This window comes from Plectropomus leopardus, chromosome 1, assembly GCF_026936395.1.
Source record: "Plectropomus leopardus strain MGB_pleo_1.0 chromosome 1, ASM2693639v1, whole genome shotgun sequence".
Lineage (NCBI taxonomy): Eukaryota > Metazoa > Chordata > Actinopteri > Perciformes > Serranidae > Plectropomus > Plectropomus leopardus.
Window position 1 is genome coordinate 31725383 of NC_142176.1, and position 17465 is coordinate 31742847.

The window sequence follows — 17465 nt, forward strand, 5'->3', positions numbered from 1 at the left end:
AAATTCCTTTTCTTTTATAATGGCGACGTCATTGACACTGACACCATGTTCTCATGTAAATCCAATAATCATGTAGTACCTGCAGGAAATGAGGGGGAAAAAAATCATATACTCAGTCAGACTTGAATTATAGGACAAAATAATGAACTAGAATGTAGGTCAAAGTGTTATTAAATGGGTATGTACAAATGGTTAAATTTGTTGAATTATTTACAAAGTATACTTACATGGAATATGTGTTTTTTCTTTACAACACGCTCAGAAAATGCTGCATATGACCTCTGGCAGATACTTTCCAAAGTGCGTCTGCCTTCTCCTTAGTTCACCTGATTTTGCAAACCTTTACATAATTCCTCACAATGAGCCATGCCAAATCCTCCATGCTTGAGAGAGAAAGTAAACTCTGCTGACAACACAGTGTCCTCTACTGGCAGCATGTGGCAGGAAGTTTACACAACCGCCTGTCTGTCTAAACGGATAATATTTAGCTCAAGGGCAACTGAGCTGATGCTTTTCCATAGTCATCCTGGCTCAGCTTACTGGCCAGTTAAATTGCCCTGCTGTGGGCACCAGGAGCATTCTGTGAACCCACAACTCTATTCATCCCAGCAACCCTCACAAGTCTCCAGTTTAATCATTGGCTTTCTGTGCTGCTGTCAGACCATCGCTAGCTAATCAGTGCCTCTCTCAGTGGGAAACAAAGCGGGCTCCTGGTTCCAATACTTGACCTGTACTACTGTGGGGGAGTGCTGATCTGTGGGGCAAGGTGAGGCCTCTCTGCACACATTAAACAGAGCACTTTTCCCCCTCCTGCGTGTTAATGATGAGAGCCCCACTGATTGTCTTGTTACAGATTGTTAGAGACAACCGGTGCAAACCACTTCAACCCAGACTGAAAGGCCTGTATCAGCAACAACACAGCAGTGTGTGTTCGTGTGTTTCTGTGTGTTGCACCCTCTACCTCAGGGTGGGAGCAGAAGGAAGGTGACACATCCTGCCTCCCCAGCATATAAATTCAGGAGGCTTTTCGCTCAAGTGCCGCTGGCTCCAAGGCATGACAGTTTATACGTTTCTTCCCCCGAATGAACAACCTTTCCCAAGGTCACAGTTTGCCAGCAGCTCAGATCTTCACTAAAGCAACACCCCGCTCATTTGTCACTTACCATCCAATTCAAAATGGCGACCCGATGGGGGATCTGCGGCGCAGGGAAGATCAGCCACGACTTCAGCGTGGCCATGAAGACTCTGCCTCCTGGAGATCACCAGGTACTCCATCCAAACACTGCAACTTCATTGTCACAAAGGGTGTTTCCCTCAGACTAAACAGAGCTGCTGACACTGTGATGAATGTCTGTGTGTTTTTCTCCCTTTTGCACAGATAACAGTCGTTGCGGCGAGGAGCCTGGAGCGTGCCAAAGAGTTTGCCAAGAGGCATGGTATTCCTAAGGCTTATGGCAGCTATGAGGAGCTGGCAAACGACCCAGACGTTGGTAAGTTGAGAGCTATATGTGGTGTGGCTGCACGGGCACAGATAATGGTGTGTAGGTGTCGCTGTTTGAAGCTGAACCTGGAACATCTGTGTCCTCGCAGACATTGTGTACCTGGGCGTGCTGCACACAGAGCACTGGCGAGTCGGTCTACTGTTCCTCCAGGCCGGGAAGAACGTGTTGTGTGAGAAACCTTTCGCTATGAACTCCAGACAGGTTACAGACCTGGTCGCTGCAGCCAGGAAAAGCAATGTCTTCCTGATGGAGGTAAGGGTTGAAGGGACACACAAATCTGGTGCCAACACAACACAAAAATGAAGACATGTTTAGAGATAAAAACTGGAGGGTAATAATCTTAACACAGTCATCTTCCCCTTTAGAATCTTACGAAATGCAAATGTATCAAATTCAGAAAAGTATCAGATAAGATAAGATAAAACTTTATTTATCCCAAGGGAAATTGCTGTGCAGCAGTTACGAGAAGAGTGCAAATATACAGAAGACTAAAATAATAACAGTAACTGCAAAATATTTAAAAAGGAAAAAAACAACTTGATAACAGTACCAGTATGGATGATACATATGGTTTGTTTGCTTATAAATGTGTTTGCACTGTGTTAAATGTGAGGTAGTTAGTGTAGAAGTTAAAGAGTGCGTGGTTCATACAGAATGTTCACTACTATGTCAATTACATTTTCTTCAAAGTTCCATTATTGTACATTACGTCCCATCAGTCACATGTGAGGAGCTGAGTTGCAGTCTAATGACAAGGCTAAGATGTAGTCCACTTATTTCCCAAGAGTCTGATGCCGAGAGAGAAGAAGAGGGAGGGAGAGGGAGGTAAAGAAAAGGAAAGAAATGACAGAGAGGGAGGTGGGGAGGGGGAGCAAGAGGGAGAGAGAGAGAGAGAGAGAGAAAGAGAGAGAGATCAAGGTCAGACATGGCAGATCAGAGCTGAAATGGACTCTAGAACCACTTCATGTCCCCATGTCTCCGCTTTCCATCTCTCGACCTGTTGTGGAGTGTGATGGCCACAGGAGGGAAGGACTTCCTGTGGCATTCTACAGTGTGTCTTGGTGGTATCAGTCTGCTGCTGAAGGTGCCCCTGTGCTTGACCAGTTCACAGTGGAGAGGGTGACAGTTATTGTCCGTGATGTTCCGCATGCTTACGCAGCATCCTCCTCTTTGACAAAGAATGAAGCTCCACCCCCAGGACAGAGCCAGCCGTCCTGATGATCTTGTTGTTGACTGATATGTTGTTTATGTTACTGGTAATCAAATTGTTTTTTTAAATTTTGGGAAATACGTTTGGTTATTTACTGTCTTGCCAAGAATTAGATGAGATACGATGCTGTCTATGTCTGTATGGTAAAAATGAGGCTGCAACCAGCCGGTGGTTATCTTATCTTGGCATATAAACTTCAAACAGAGAGGTAAAATATAATCTGCCTCATAATCCCCCGTAAAACCACAATTTGTTGTTGTTATAGTCAGATTTTTGCTGGGAATACACAAAACAAGATCTAACATGGTAATTAGAGCTTTAAAGTTGCTGGTTGGTGAATTTTACCAGACAGAACAAGCTTTCTCAGGTCTGTATATAGAGCTAAGACAGCCATAGTGCATGGTTGTGGCCATATGTATTTACAGACATGAGAATGCTATCAACCTATCACAAATGCAAATGCTGCAGGTGGCTGCTAGACATTGTGATCTACGTAGAAGATAAGAAAATCCTTCATTAGTCTCACAGCAGGGTCATTTCCAGCACAGCTACAGAGGCAAATTGGATAGTGCAAAACAAAAAGCATTTCTTAAACAAAGACATGATAAATAACTGAAACAGTAAATACAAAAGCAAGATATAATAAGCAGACAGACTGAGCTTTTGAATCCATATTATTGCACATAGGAAATATTGATGTTGAATGGTGTAATATATGAGTCAATGATGTGCAGAAGAATTCAGCAGGAAGGAAGGGCCTGCAGGGTCTCACTGTAAAATCTGACAAGATGATCTTACTTTTAAAAAATCGTGGAGACTAACTGTCTTGAAAAAAGGAAAACATATATAACTATTAGCCTTTATTTATTTTCACTGTATACCTTGTTGTTAAGTTTATTCAGAATTTAGCTGTATTTGCCTAACTTGCCTTAGCAAACCAAGTTAATTTGACTTAACTTGATCAACACAAAGAGAATTGTGATAAAGTCAGGAGATCTGTGAGTTCTGTTTTGTTAACATATTCAAGAAAATACAAATATGACTGACTAGTTTGCAACCAGCAGAATACAGATATATAGCACAGTAAACCTGGTTTACTGAAGTTGCTAAAGATGACGATGATTTAATCAACCTGGTCATTTTTAAGTTGCAACAACTTCACAAAATCAAGTAATATAACAACATTTTAAGTAAACTAAACAATTAGATGACATGAATTAAGAATAACTTTGATATTTACTTTAATTTATCAAGGCTATCGGTTTCCTAATTTGTTTGTTTTTTAAGTAAGATCAACTTGTCAGATTTTACAATGCTTCTCACACAAAGTTTGCAATTCATGTCCCGTTGCATTTTAGGTTAGTAGTTGCATTGCAGTGCCACGGGTGCAGACATTTTAAGAACAGGAGATTGATGTAGGCCACAAAACCCTGGATGTCCAGGGAATAAGTATGATTCATAGTGCAGTAAAACATCTTGTCATGTCATGTTTGACCAGCACATCTGCCACAGCACTCTCTGGAGGTGGATGAAGCAGAGAGATGCGGTAATAAACTGCAGCTCAGATGAAATGCTAAGCTGTTTACTGTTGCAGGGGTGCTAGGTTGTCTCCTCTGTCTCTCACAGGCCATCTGGTCCCGCTGTTTTCCTGTGCACGCGGAGGTGCGCAGGCTGCTGGCAGAGGAGGCAGTAGGGGAGGTGAAGCTGGTAAAGGCCTACTTTGGCTCCCCTCAGCTCCATATCCCCCGCTCGGTGGAGAAGGAACTGGGCGGTGGTGCGCTGCTGGATATCGGTGTGTACTGCTTGCAGTTTGTGCTGATGGTGTTCAACGGAGAGAGGCCAGAGTCCATTCAGGCCACTGGGGTGCTGCTTGACTCAGGTATGATTCAGCACACAGGTCATACAGCAGAGGTGAGATGTAGATTAGTATAATTAACTACAGTGTATGAATCAGTGATCACAAACTGCCTATTGAAACCATAAAAAACAGCAGAAAATAATAATCCCTAATGTGACACAGAAAAAAAAAACTTTTTTATTATTATTAAATGTAAACACCTCAGGGGAGAATTCTTCACACAGAAAATCCCAGACTTATCTTTAAAATGTCAGACTAATCCAAATCCTCCCTGGAGAATACAGTAATACAGTAAAACTGACAGGGGAATATGTAACGGCATGTCTCGCAGCAAGATATCCTTCAATATAAAAGCATCACACTGTACATGTAATCAACATGTACTTATCTTTTACTTACTTTTATGTAACATATTTGACAATTAAATGAATAAAGGTAAAAAAAAATTTTAAAAATCATGGTATATATTTGTGACTTTCTCTTGTTATGCCAATAAGGAAGTGTTCATTATTTACAAGGGGGGAGGAACTTGGGAGGGGATTATGTTTTTTGATATGAAATAAGAAAAGAAAGTACAATTTTGAATGATCTTGTTTTGTACCAATTTAAATATCCTCAGAACCCAAAAACAAAAAGACAAGGAAGGGTCATGCATTTTTCTCAAGTAACTCAGAGAGGCTCAAGGAACAATATCTGAAGCTCTGGGAGGGGTATCTATATCTATCTATATCAAGAAACAAACACAAAAAAATGAAGTTGCACCCCAGCTACCACCTTACTCTGATTAATACTTGTTTAAATGTTTGACAGGAGTGGATGAGTCAGTGGTTGTGGTGATGAAGTTCTCCAGGAACAGGATGGCCTTCTGCGCCTTTTCAATTGCTGCTCGACTCCCGAACGACGCTGTCATCAGCGGCACTAAGGGCTCCATTAAAGTAAGCCATGCTAGTCTTGTACAGGAACATTTGGCTTAATTAAGAAATGATTGAGACATGCGAAAAACTCAGCTGACTGCTAATTACTTTCACATTTAATTAAACTGAAGTATTCAGACTAGGATCCGTACCCGCTGCATTTCATGATTTACGAGTTCAGTGATTGGATTAACACAAAAGTATCTTTCCTCTTTCTCCTCTAGGTTCTCGGCCCCATGCACTGCCCCACCAAGCTGGCTGTGAACGACAAGGAGACAGAGTACCCTCTACCTGAACCCTGCCTCCCTCTGAATTTTACCAACAGCACAGGGCTTCGCTATGAGGCGGAGGAAGTGAGGCAGTGCCTGCTTAAAGGTAGGTCACAATTAAAGGGAAGTTGTGTATTTGTCCTCAAAGAAGTGGAATCGTTTGAACAGCCGAAACCACCGTTTCAAAGGTAAGGTGAGTTTGTTAGAAAGACACTGCAGTTCTGTGAAACATTCCTGGAACTTGACATGACAGTTTCAGTGAATGCACTCATCAGATTGATTCAGAATCAATGCTGTTATCAGTCCTTGGAGTGTCCTCTAGCTCATACAGTATTACACACCCATTGGTTTTGCCTCCTATGTGAATTTACATAATCTTTACATCCCTGCGTTGCCATAATTCATGCTTCATTGTAAATCTGTGCATAATTTAACTGTGGTTATAAACAGACATGTCAGTCTGATTCTCCTGTTTACCTCCTCCTCATCCGCAGGGCTTAAGGAGAGCCCACGGATGCCTCTGGCAGACTCTGTCTTACTGACAGAGATCATGGATGAAATCAGGAAACAAGTGGGTGTTGCCTTCAGCCAGGATAGCCAATGACATCACTCCAAAGCCAGGCTGTTTCACCTGACCTAAACCTACTCAGATGGAACAGGGGGAGCTGCTCGGGGCAGGGCTTTGGATCCTCGGTATAAGCAGATCACTCACAGCGCTGTGTGACGAAGCCTGAGCAGACGCAGTGCCACTGAGACAACTGTGACTCGGATAATATAATGAGCTGACACTGAATTAAAGATACAATTGGCACAAATTATTGGAACATGTATTTATACACTTTTTTGTGTATCACCCATTACAGCTCCAAACACTGTCATTCTATCCCAGTGTCATATGTAAACACCTTGTAGGTCCTTGTGATACGCTACCTGGCAAACACCAACACTGTCAGTTTAAAAAATGTCTCTAACCAGATAAATCACAATGCAAACAAACAGAGCAACCATGTAATCAAGTCCCAGGCCTTTAAAGACCAACCCAGCTGTCACTGTGGGCTGTGTGATTGATGAATCCAATAAAGGACTGATTGTGAAAGCCTTGTTTCATTTCAAATATCATCCGCTGCCGACAAGAGGAGACTTGGAGTGGCACATTTGAATCAAAGTGTTCTGTCATGTCTGATCCCTGCAGCCGTGTACAAATAGATTCACGTTCTCCATACAAAAATAGGTTGCACTCTCTGCTTTTCAAGGTTAGGACAGAGAAAGGCCTTTATGAGTCAGCAAAGAGCATGGCTCATTTAATACTTGTTTTGCAACCTTTTGGGCTCATAAGAGTCCCAAAATCTGAAGGCTTTCTCGTGGGAGGTAGTTTGTGTATGCAAATGGCACATTTTAATGGAGTAATATTATTTATTCTTATTGTTTTGCTTGGTTAATGAATAATGTTGAGATTTTGCAGATATTAAGACAAATGTAATTTGTCAGGAAATTATAAATAGTCACATACTTATTTCTGTACATACATTTTGTACTTTTTTTTGTGCCGCAACCTTTTGCATTAACTCATTTGACAAAAAGGTTGAATAAATGGGCCATTTATCCTCAAATTATAAAATAATGAATAGCAGGCCAAAAAAATGTTCTAATACATGTCAGCTTTTACCAGAACCAAGAGGGCTGTTTTTGGTACAGAGCCTTTCATGTAAAAACAACAACAACAACAACAACAAAAACATCATAGGAGATGTAAACAGACAAAAATTCTAATACAAAAAGTAGATTTACAAAAAGAACAATAAATGAAAGGGCCCCTAAGCACACAGGCAATGGAAGAAAGAAGAGATAAGATAATGCAAAACCACATTAAAAAGCAGTTAGTTTTGTCTGTTGTTATTTGTCTTATAATCACTATCTAGAGGTCACGTTTTTGTTCTGTTAGCAGAAATCACCATCATGTTGTTGTTGTGCAACGTCTCACAGTTAAAAATGATACTGTGTCTCCACCTTGTGGAAGGAAACTGCCACTGTTAGTATCGACTCTCAGTTTCCGGTTCAATATGGCAACCAGGTGGGGAATCTGTAGCGCTGGGAAGATCAGTCATGACTTCACTGTGGCTCTGAAAACTCTTCCTGCTGAAGACCATCAGGTATCAGTATACAGGTACAGCTCTGGCTTGTAAAGCAGACGCCTCCCCGCCTCAGGGCTTGGGGCGGCGTCTCGCTCCGTGAAGACTGTCTGTAACTGCTGTTTCTGACGATCTGAAGTTCACGCTGTTCTAACCAGGGCTCAGTGAAATCTTACGGATGCAAATCCGTAAGATTAAAGTTGCGCTTTAACGAGCTGCACGCCCCCGACACTGGACAGTAAATTTATGCACAATGCAAGCCACAGTTTGCAGCATTTCACTCACTTTAGCGCACTTTGTAGGCCATCTACCGTAAAATGCGCACTAAATGAGCATCTACATTTATTTACCACCGTATAACCTAAGAATTACGGTACATTCAAAAACAGATTAAAGAGCAGCCTCGGATGGCACGCTTTTATCTTAAGTTAAAGTGAAAGTGTAGCTGCAAAGACTCGATATATGTTGACTCTCATAAGGGACTGTTAGTTATTTATGTGGGGGAAGGGGTGATGCAAAAACAGTTGAGGCATGTCAAATATGTTTTAAGCTGGGGAGGTACCTGTTTTTCTATTCTGGCTCAGGGGAGGGACATACATCTTTAAAAAGTTGTTTTCCATGCCATCTAGATCCTTAAACCTGCTGGTGGGTTTGAAAGGCATTTTTTCTTAAAAAAAAAAAAAATCACACTGAAATTATCGTGACTGTTTGTAATATTAAAAACACATAGTTAGGGCCTGTTTATGGCAGAGACTCAAGGAAAAATAATTGTAGCTTCAGTGAGGTCAGTATGTATGCCAAACATATTATTTTGCATTTTTTTCTATGTCCATTGACCATTAACCAAACAGAGAAATGCTGTGATTTTTTTTTCAATAAAATTAAAGACACAGCTTTCCACCAAAAATATGGAAAAGGCAAAATTTAAGGAAACTTAGTGTTTAAAAAATTACTAGCGGAGGACCCTGAACCACTGCTTCATGTCCCGCCCCCCCTCCAAAGTTGACACTGTTGCAACTAGCATGAAAAATATTTAGTTGTTGACTTATGCAGAAAATGACTCACTTTGCTGTGCTTTGACTTTTGCAAAATGACAGGAGGTCAGAGGCCAGTCACAGCAGCCCCTTCCATGTACGCATGGCTGTTACTAGGATTTTAGGACATTTGGAGCTTAGCTCGAATCTCTGTCGGAGGGTGCAGGAGATCCTCCACAAGCTCTATTTTGATGCATTTTATGCACTTTGGGACCTTATGTAAAGGCTGCTACAAGTATAAAAACAACTCCCAGCGTAAATGACTTTAAGTTTATTGTGAATTAGAAAACAGTTAGGGGGCCACCCAGCACTCTATCAGGGGCCTGATGCAGACCGTGGACTGCAATTTGAGTATCACAGCCATAGACAGTGAAAACAATTTATAAATCTTCTGTGGTGTCACCCATTGGTTCATAGACTCCTGTTTTAAAGCCTCAATTGTGTCATTTTTGCCATTGCCATCTTGTTTTTTTGGAGCCAGAAGTAACCATAACTGGGTGACAGGCTAAAGCTGTGGAGGAGTGAGGGGTGGATTTGACTGAGAAGCCGAAGATGCTGTCTGCAGTAAGCCTATCGCCCACCCTTAATTATTCATAAGTTTAAGCTTTAATAAAATGTGATGAGGTGATTTTTGAGGTGGAACCCCCCTGTATAGTGGTCCTGAAGGGGGAATTTAGCTTTAGAGACCAAAACAGTCTTCTTTTTTTGTACCAGGCTGTAAGCATGTTTATTTTCTGCTCCTAAGTTGGACATTTTAGCATATATGTCTTGAGAGGACAAACATTACAGGAAAATTAGTGTTTAGGAGCCAGCCTCAAGTGTCCATTTTAAAAAATGCAGTTTTTGTCACTCCAAGGCAATATAAAGTCCATATTAGCAAGGAAAAATGCCAGTAGTCAGATGGCCTGAATATCAGACTTCTGCCAGAATTAAAGAATTTGGGGCCTTTCACTAAGGCTGGACAGGAGTACCATGTTACAATAAATAATGTTCTGCAACTGTATTTACAGGTTGTGGCTGTGGCAGCACGCAAGTTAGAGGATGCACAGGAGTTTGCCAAAAAGCACAGCATCTCTCGAGCATATGGCAGCTATGAGGAGCTGGCAAGAGATCCAGATATAGGTTGGTATCTGTCAAACCTGGGGCAAACTTGACTGGCTGATGGCTCTTTGCATGTGTTACTTGGTTTACTTTCATTATCAAGTGTACGAGATTTGCTGCTCCAGGACACCTCACTATGAGCTGACACTTTAAAGTAAAGCAAACTCCAACCATCCGTTGAACCCCCACTAATTTCCACCTCAGTATAACCCACAACTGTTTTCTTTTCCTGTTGATCTTTAACCCTCACAGAGGGTCCTCTGGTTTGTGTGTTTTTGTGTGTGCAGATGTGGTGTATATTGGCGTTATCCACCCCTACCATCTGAGCACTTGTCTGCTCTTTATGAATGCCAAGAAGAATGTGCTGTGTGAGAAGCCGCTGGCCATGAACACCAAGGAGGTGAAGGAGATTCTGGCCTCTGCCAAGAGGAACAACGTCTTCCTCATGGAGGTACGGACAGAGCAGACTAAAAAAAATAAATAAACATGAATCCTCTTCTTAGCTTTAATTTAACACAACACAAAATATGTAATCGTATGAACTTGTTTGTTCTAGGCTGTCTGGACCCGCTTCTTCCCGGCCTCAGTGGAGATCAGACGGCTGCTGGCTCAGGGGGAGGTGGGAGAGGTGAAGTTGGTGAGATCAGAGTTTGGCGTACCAGTGATGCATTTGCCAAGATCAGCGCAGAAGGAGCTGGGCGGAGGAGTAATGCTGGATATTGGGGTCTACTGCCTGCAGTTTATATGCATGGTGTATAATGGAGAGAAACCAGAGTGCATCCAGGCCATGGGGATCTGCCGTGAGACAGGTAATGGAAAATAGTCCAGTAAGGTCTCACAGATATGATATCTGCAGCTCTGTCACTTCATTGTCATGGAGAAAGTGTTGCGAAAATATGTGATATGAGTCTAAAGTATGCTAAGACGTCTGTTGTAATGGCCCACTCTTCCTCTTAAGCCCTGTTTTCTCTTTCTCTTAAACACATCATACACAGGTCATGCAGTTCCTCTTTCATATAGTACATGAATTTGCAGCTCCTCATATGATAACAAATGGATAATTTTTTTACACTGAAACATAAGATTTCTGCTGTATGTGAATTGAGATTTTTTATCAAGGAGAGTGTCCTTGACTGATAAGACTTAACTGTCACAACAAAGGTTGAGGTTTGCTAGTGTTGCCCTTTATTGTTATATACAGTATTCCTCTTCACCACAGTGCACAGTGGCACATGGAAGACACTGCAACAGTCAACCATGTTGCACTGTTTAAAAATCCATGTGACTAAATCCATGTGTTTTGTTTTATGATCTCCTTAACATATGTGAATCCTACATCTTGTGTGTTTTTGCAGGAGTGGATGAGACTTTAGCTGTCACACTGAAGTTCTCCAACAACAGGATGGCAGTTTTCTCTTGCTCTTCAGGTGTAAAGCTGCCCAATGATGCCATCATTGTGGGCACAAAGGGCATCATCAGGGTAGGTTATGACAACATGGCTACATTATCAAATTAAATTCTATAAAGGTATTATTAGAGCAAAACAAGTGAGCACCTGTGATGATATTTTTTTTTCCCCCACAACACAGCAGTTACACCATCTCAAATTTTCATTGCAGGTGCAAAAAGCCTATTCTATAATCATGTTCTCTACAGTAGCTGAAGTGAAAATGGTGTATAAACACATTCACACACCCGTATCAAAAAATGTGAGGTTATGGTCAAAATTGGCACATCTGCAAATCAGTAATTGAATTAATGCAAAGAGAGTTGTGCAGCTGTACAATATTTTTCTCACAAATACATTTTTTTCTTGGATATTCTTCTAGCACACACACAAGTCAATAACTACAAATGCTTAAATCAACTGCTGCAAGTTTCAAATGCTGTTGTTTTATTTACAAATGACAAGTTTTGCTTGTTCTCACATATCTCAGTAAATAGGCAGCAAAAGTTATTTGTACCAGCAGAGTCAGGGGGCACTGCTCAGAGATCACAGAACCATTCTGGCCAACCAAAGGAGCTCAAGCCCTGAGTCAGACATGTGACTCCACCCATGTTGAGCCCATATTAAATAAAATATTGTGGGAGAAAAAAATCAACTCCTAAAGCATTTTGCCTCTGTGACTTCAAATTTACTGACACATGTGACTATTTTCTAAAGCTACAAATTCCAACATCACAGGTGCTCAGTTGTTTTGTTCCAATAACACTTTCTTAAAATTCAAATAGGCTGAAATGCAGAATCAGTTTGAACCATGTTGCATGTGTGAAACAATGTAGGAGGGGAATTAAGAAGTTAAATTGCAACACAAAGATGAAAAAGTATTTTCACTACACACATTATACTGCTCATATCTTAACTGTATGTCTGCTGTTATTGTTGTGAAAATATTCTGTTGCATGTTTTCAGATTCCTGACCATATGTGGTGCCCGACATCATTAGTGGTGAATGGGAAGGAGACTGAGTTCCCAGTGCCAGAACCCTGTTTACCTCTCAACTTCCTCAACAGTACAGGGATGCGTTATGAAGCAGAGGAGGTTCGACAGTGTTTGCTCAAAGGTACTTTGACATTCAGAATATTTTAGGTTGTCTTTATTACTACTCGAATAAATGTATTTATTCACAAAATAACTCAAATGAGCTAAATCAGTTGGTAATGACTCATTAGTAGTTTTTGAGTGTTATACACACTTTCAACACAGGGTGGCACCAAAAACACTGAGGTCTTAATGGCTGTTCACTATGTTGATACGTGCAGGTTGAACAGTACACTGTACATGTTCTCACAGTATGATTTTCCCATGTAGGGCTGAAGGAGAGTACAGTTATGTCCCATGCTGACTCTCTTCTGCTGGCTGAGGTGGAGGACGAGATTCGCAGGCAGGTGGGCGTGGTGTACAGCCAGGACTGCCAGTAAATGTTAACCATAAACATGGATCATTTTCTCTTGTTGTATAAACAACTTCATTATGGAGAATAAATGGTTCTTGTTTCAGCTGGATTTAACATGAATACACTGTGAGTGAGAAACATGAATCTTTGGTGCATTGTCAAACAAAACATTCATAGGGCAGAGTTAAAGTAGGTGCACATCTATTTTATTGATGAAAATCCAGTCTTTTAGGACAGCTCAATACACCAGCTAAGCATCAGCTTTACATTTAGTTGGTTCTTACACTCTAGCGTTCCAATCAAAAGCATGTTAGACACTTGAAGACAGCTACAGCAGGTCACCAACACAAAAGAAGAAAGACAACAGAGGGGCTCTACCCTCACCCACTGAGGATGAGTGGGACAGGGTGTCATCCCTTCATCAGGTTCCCTGTGAAAAAACCCTAAAAGTGCTCATTCATATCAGTCAACTTTAGTGAACCATACATGATTCATAAGTGCCAACTTAGATATGATTTAAATGCAAATAAATGTAAAGGCTTTATGACACATCTAACAACACAAATACAGTAACTAGCTCAAACATATTGATATTTTGACAACATAAGATGACTTTTTGTGATATTCTTTTTTAAAAAAAAAAATGTATTAATTAAACATAAAGACAACACATACAAGTATATAGCACAGAGGAGATGTTCACAATACCTTTACATACTTATATTTTTAGTTTTTTAATATCCATCTTCAACACTACTGAGTACCCATTCAATGGTATTACAATTTCCCACAAAGCACTTACTAACGGCATGTCAAGTCAAGTCAAGTCAATTTTATTTATAAAGCTCATTTTCACAAAAAAAGAGAAAAACCTCAGGAAAAGCGGCAGAGGATGATGAGGGATCCCTCTTCCAGGACAGACAGACGAGCAATAGATGTTGTTAATAACAGTTGAAATACAATCATGACAAAAAGGAAAGAGAAAGAGAGAGGGGACAAGTGGGGCAGAGGTGCACAGCAATAATGGAAACATGCATGTCATATTACATTAACAATAACTGTAAAATTATTAAATGCACTATTTGATAATATTGTGGGTGTTGATAAGTTGAGTCTCATTTGTATATTGATAGTGGAGGCGCAGCTCATAATAAAGGCAGTGGAGGGTTGCATCAAGCACGATTATGGCATCAGTGCAACCAGGACCCACAACACAGGCGCAGCTTCAGGCAGGACCACGGCAGTGGCAAAACCAAGACCATGATCAGGGCAAGCTGAGGGTACAGTATCAGTGCAGCCACAGCACGAGCACGACCAAAGGCAGGATCACAGCACCAGCACAGCTTTCACCACGATCAAGCGCAGCCAAGATTGCTGCCAGAATCCGAGAAAACTAGGAGACAAGGGAGCAGGAATTCTCTGGAGAGGCAACGAAGTTAGTGTTATGCAGTGAGCGTAAAACAGTAAACAGACATAAGCGTTTTCAGATGGAGGGAGTAAGAGAAGGAAAAGGAGCTCAGTGTATCAGTTCAACTAAAACACAAGAAACACGTGCTCCAGAAAAGGATAAGCGCTCAATGAAGAACCTAGGGTAACGAATCAGCAGTTATGACCTAAGTATAAAGGCCAGAGAACAATAATAGAAGCTATATAGAAAAGAAAGAAAAAGGAGGCAGAGCCAGAAAGAAACTATCACCTTGCCGTTTACAGTCTATAAGAGAAAGATCACACAAAATATACAAATATCACAAAACAGTAAAAATAAAATAAAATAAAATAAAACATGAACTAAAATGAAAAATAACAAACAAAACAGAAAGAGAAACAAACAATTAAAAACAAACAAGATAATGCAAAGGAAAGGAAAAAAAAACATAGTTAGCTAGATTTCTGGCATCGCCCATGTTAACAGGACCATTGTTTGTTAATTGTTTTTTTCCATATATATGTTTTTCACTTTGTCTGTCCACTGGCTTATGCTGGGGGGTTGCGGCTTTAGCCAGAAGGCAGTTACCCTTTTTTTTTTTTGCTCCCTTTAGCATAATCATTGCTAAATATAAAATTTTTGACGAATCATTTAGTGTGATACCCAGAACGAAAGGTGCTGGATCTAACATGATTTCAATACCTAATCACCTCTTGATTTCACTTTTTCACAATGATTTCATTTAATATTTTTCCAGTATTCCTGTATTTTTTGGCAGTCATACAATATGTTTGTAGTGTCTCCTGACAGTCCACAGCCCCTCCAGCATACTCAGATGTGTTATTGTATTTTAAAGTGAAAAAAAAAACTTGAGTTTTTAAAGATCCACATTTTCACCTTCCACTCAAATTCTCTCCATACAGGACTGTCGGTTAATTTATGTCCAGCTTTAAATGTCTTCTTTCATTTGTCATCTGTGTTTCCATTTTTCATTTCTAATTTCCATTTTTCGTTGACATCCACATTATCCATAGATTTGTGTTGTGTTGCTTTTCTAGATTTTAGATATGGCTCAACTTTCTAACCCCTTCTCTGTAGATTGCATTAGCAGTTCCTCTACTTTGGTTGGTGTTTTACAGATAATCTCTTAGTCCTTGTGTTTCTGAAGCCAATGTCTGAGTTGTAAACATCTATAAAAATCATGTGCTGGTAGATTAAACTCTTTTCTGATTTGTTCAAATGACGTCATGGTTTGTCCATTGAAAATTTGTGTGATATATACGAGTCCTTTATTTGTCCAAATATTATATCCTGAGTCCATAGCAGCAGAAGGTAAGAATTCTGGGTTTGTTGCTATTTTAGTGGCCCTTGAGATAGAATCTGATTTCTGAGTTTTAGTTTCTTCCTTACCGCAGACCATACTTTTATTGTTGCTCTGATCCATTAATTACCAATCCCAAGCCTATTTTTTGCTTCCTAGTTATACAAATGTTTAAAGCTTTAAGTTGTGCTCCCCAAAGTACTTTTATAGGTTAGGTAAATTCATGAAAAAAAAATACAGGAAATAAAATGTAAAATATTTTTTTCTGTTCGTATTTACAAAAAAATGGAGGCTTAAGTGTTAAAAATTAATTAGAAACACTGAATAATTACTAGTTATTAAAATAACACCAAGCTTCATGGTCAACGGACGTTACGTAGGCTACTGTAGGTCAGCTTGCGGTACACTCACGCACCTGTCCCTGATGAATGTGCACACACACACCTTTCGAAGAATTTTGACATTAATGCACTCACCAGTGACTTTATCTCATCAACCCCTGAGCGCCAAGCCACTTTTGGAGTAACATAAATGAAGCACAAACCCAGCCAAGGTACAGTGTCTGTTCTATTACGAGCTGCCGCCGTGCAGTTTAACGCCATTATTTTGTTATTTTACGCTGATAATGGTGCTACAAAAATGTATTTGGCTATGTTGTTTTGTGCTGTGCAAGTTAGCCTGCTGGATTGCTTGAAACTGCGTATTTGGATATGTTCTGGTCTGCTGTGCGCAATGTGTTGATGGCCCCTTTTTTTTTTTTTTTTTTTTTTTCTCTAAGCAGGTGCATAATAGTTAAAAAGACTGGCACACTTCTTTTCTGGCTTCACTGAATATGCCAATGATGATTTGTGTGTTTGTGTAATTAGTATGGTTTTGCATTTCTGCATTCTCTGTGCCAATGTTTGTCAGTATCCTTAAATCATTACAGAGCAGGCCAACAGGCCTATATCCCTTACATAAAGCTATATCTTTACCTTAAATGTTACTTTATTAGTGAGGTACCTGATGATAAAGCATCGTTGAAAACTTTACATAATACTGCAAAACATTTATAAAACACCCCTGGAAGCCCATCCATACCTGGAGATTTGTTATTTTTGAGTTTTTATAATATCAGGTATTTCCTACACTGAAATTGGCCTTATAATTTATGACGCAGCCTTTGCCGATAGTGGTGGCAGGTATTATTTTTTAAGGAATGCCTGTGTTTTATCATCTATGAAGTCAGGTTCTGAATAATTATATAGATTTTTATAGTAGTCTGCAAAAACATCTGCTATCTCTGCTGTTTTAACCTTAATTTGTTAGAATCTGGATGTCTAATTTTCCTGATTGTGCCTTTCGAAGTTGGAATGCTAATACCCTATTTGCCCTATTGCCCTGTTTGCCCTATTGCCCTATTGAAATGTAGAGCTCCTTCTTTATACAGTATATCAAAACTTCATCCAGTTGACATATCTTTTTTTATCAATTTAAGGAGTGTGGAGTTATCTGCAGTCCTCTTATGTTGTGATTCCAGGTCTTTAAATTTACCCTCCAATATTCTTTGCTTTTCTAGATGAGCCTTTCTCAAACTGGATGTTATTTGTTATTTCCCCCCTTATTGCTGCTTTCACCATTTCCCCTAAAGTAGATAATGACACTACTCCATTGTCAAATATTTGAAAGTATTCCTTTAAATTTTGTTTTATTTCCATTACCACATTCTCATCTTAAAGAATTGATACATTAAATCTCCAATATTTAAAAATAAGTTTCTTTACCCAAATCTACTGCTAGTGTGATGGGAGTGTGATCAATTATA

At 40.0% G+C, this 17465-nt stretch overlaps 2 protein-coding genes across 3 annotated transcripts; both read left to right on the forward strand.

The window, feature by feature from the left end:
* Window positions 1-991: 991 nt before the first annotated feature.
* Window positions 992-6824, forward strand: LOC121945624 (trans-1,2-dihydrobenzene-1,2-diol dehydrogenase). Its single transcript, XM_042489906.2, has 7 exons — window positions 992-1266; window positions 1379-1490; window positions 1591-1754; window positions 4339-4591; window positions 5381-5505; window positions 5709-5859; window positions 6248-6824. Exons 1-7 carry the CDS (start codon window positions 1177-1179, stop codon window positions 6355-6357), a joined length of 1005 nt encoding a protein of 334 aa, XP_042345840.1. The 5' UTR covers window positions 992-1176; the 3' UTR covers window positions 6358-6824.
* A 956-nt stretch (window positions 6825-7780) lies between these two features.
* dhdh.2 (dihydrodiol dehydrogenase, tandem duplicate 2) lies at window positions 7781-15580 on the forward strand. Of its 2 annotated transcripts, none has more exons than XM_042488991.2 (7): window positions 7781-7903; window positions 9927-10038; window positions 10305-10468; window positions 10574-10826; window positions 11373-11497; window positions 12431-12581; window positions 12830-15580. In XM_042488991.2, the coding sequence occupies exons 1-7, from the start codon at window positions 7814-7816 to the stop codon at window positions 12937-12939; spliced, it is 1005 nt and encodes a 334-aa protein (XP_042344925.1). In that variant the 5' UTR covers window positions 7781-7813; the 3' UTR covers window positions 12940-15580. The 2 variants fall into 2 exon arrangements, with proteins under 2 accessions (XP_042344925.1, XP_042344919.1); XM_042488985.2 differs by lacking the exon at window positions 7781-7903 and adding an exon at window positions 9454-9480.
* Window positions 15581-17465: the final 1885 nt, after the last annotated feature.

What these genes read in the sequence shown, in the direction of transcription:
- LOC121945624 (XM_042489906.2), top strand. Translation starts at nt 1,177, where the DNA reads ATGGCGACCCGATGGGGGATCTGCGGCGCAGGGAAGATCAGCCACGAC. An exon ending in GCAATGTCTTCCTGATGGAG is followed by an intron (nt 1,755 to 4,338) that starts GTAAGGGTTGAA and finishes TGTCTCTCACAG; the next exon opens with GCCATCTGGTCCCGCTGTTT. An exon ending in GAGGCAGTGCCTGCTTAAAG is followed by an intron (nt 5,860 to 6,247) that starts GTAGGTCACAAT and finishes CCTCATCCGCAG; the next exon opens with GGCTTAAGGAGAGCCCACGG.
- dhdh.2 (XM_042488991.2), top strand. Translation starts at nt 7,814, where the DNA reads ATGGCAACCAGGTGGGGAATCTGTAGCGCTGGGAAGATCAGTCATGAC. An exon ending in TTCCTGCTGAAGACCATCAG is followed by an intron (nt 7,904 to 9,926) that starts GTATCAGTATAC and finishes CTGTATTTACAG; the next exon opens with GTTGTGGCTGTGGCAGCACG. An exon ending in GGCAAGAGATCCAGATATAG is followed by an intron (nt 10,039 to 10,304) that starts GTTGGTATCTGT and finishes TTGTGTGTGCAG; the next exon opens with ATGTGGTGTATATTGGCGTT.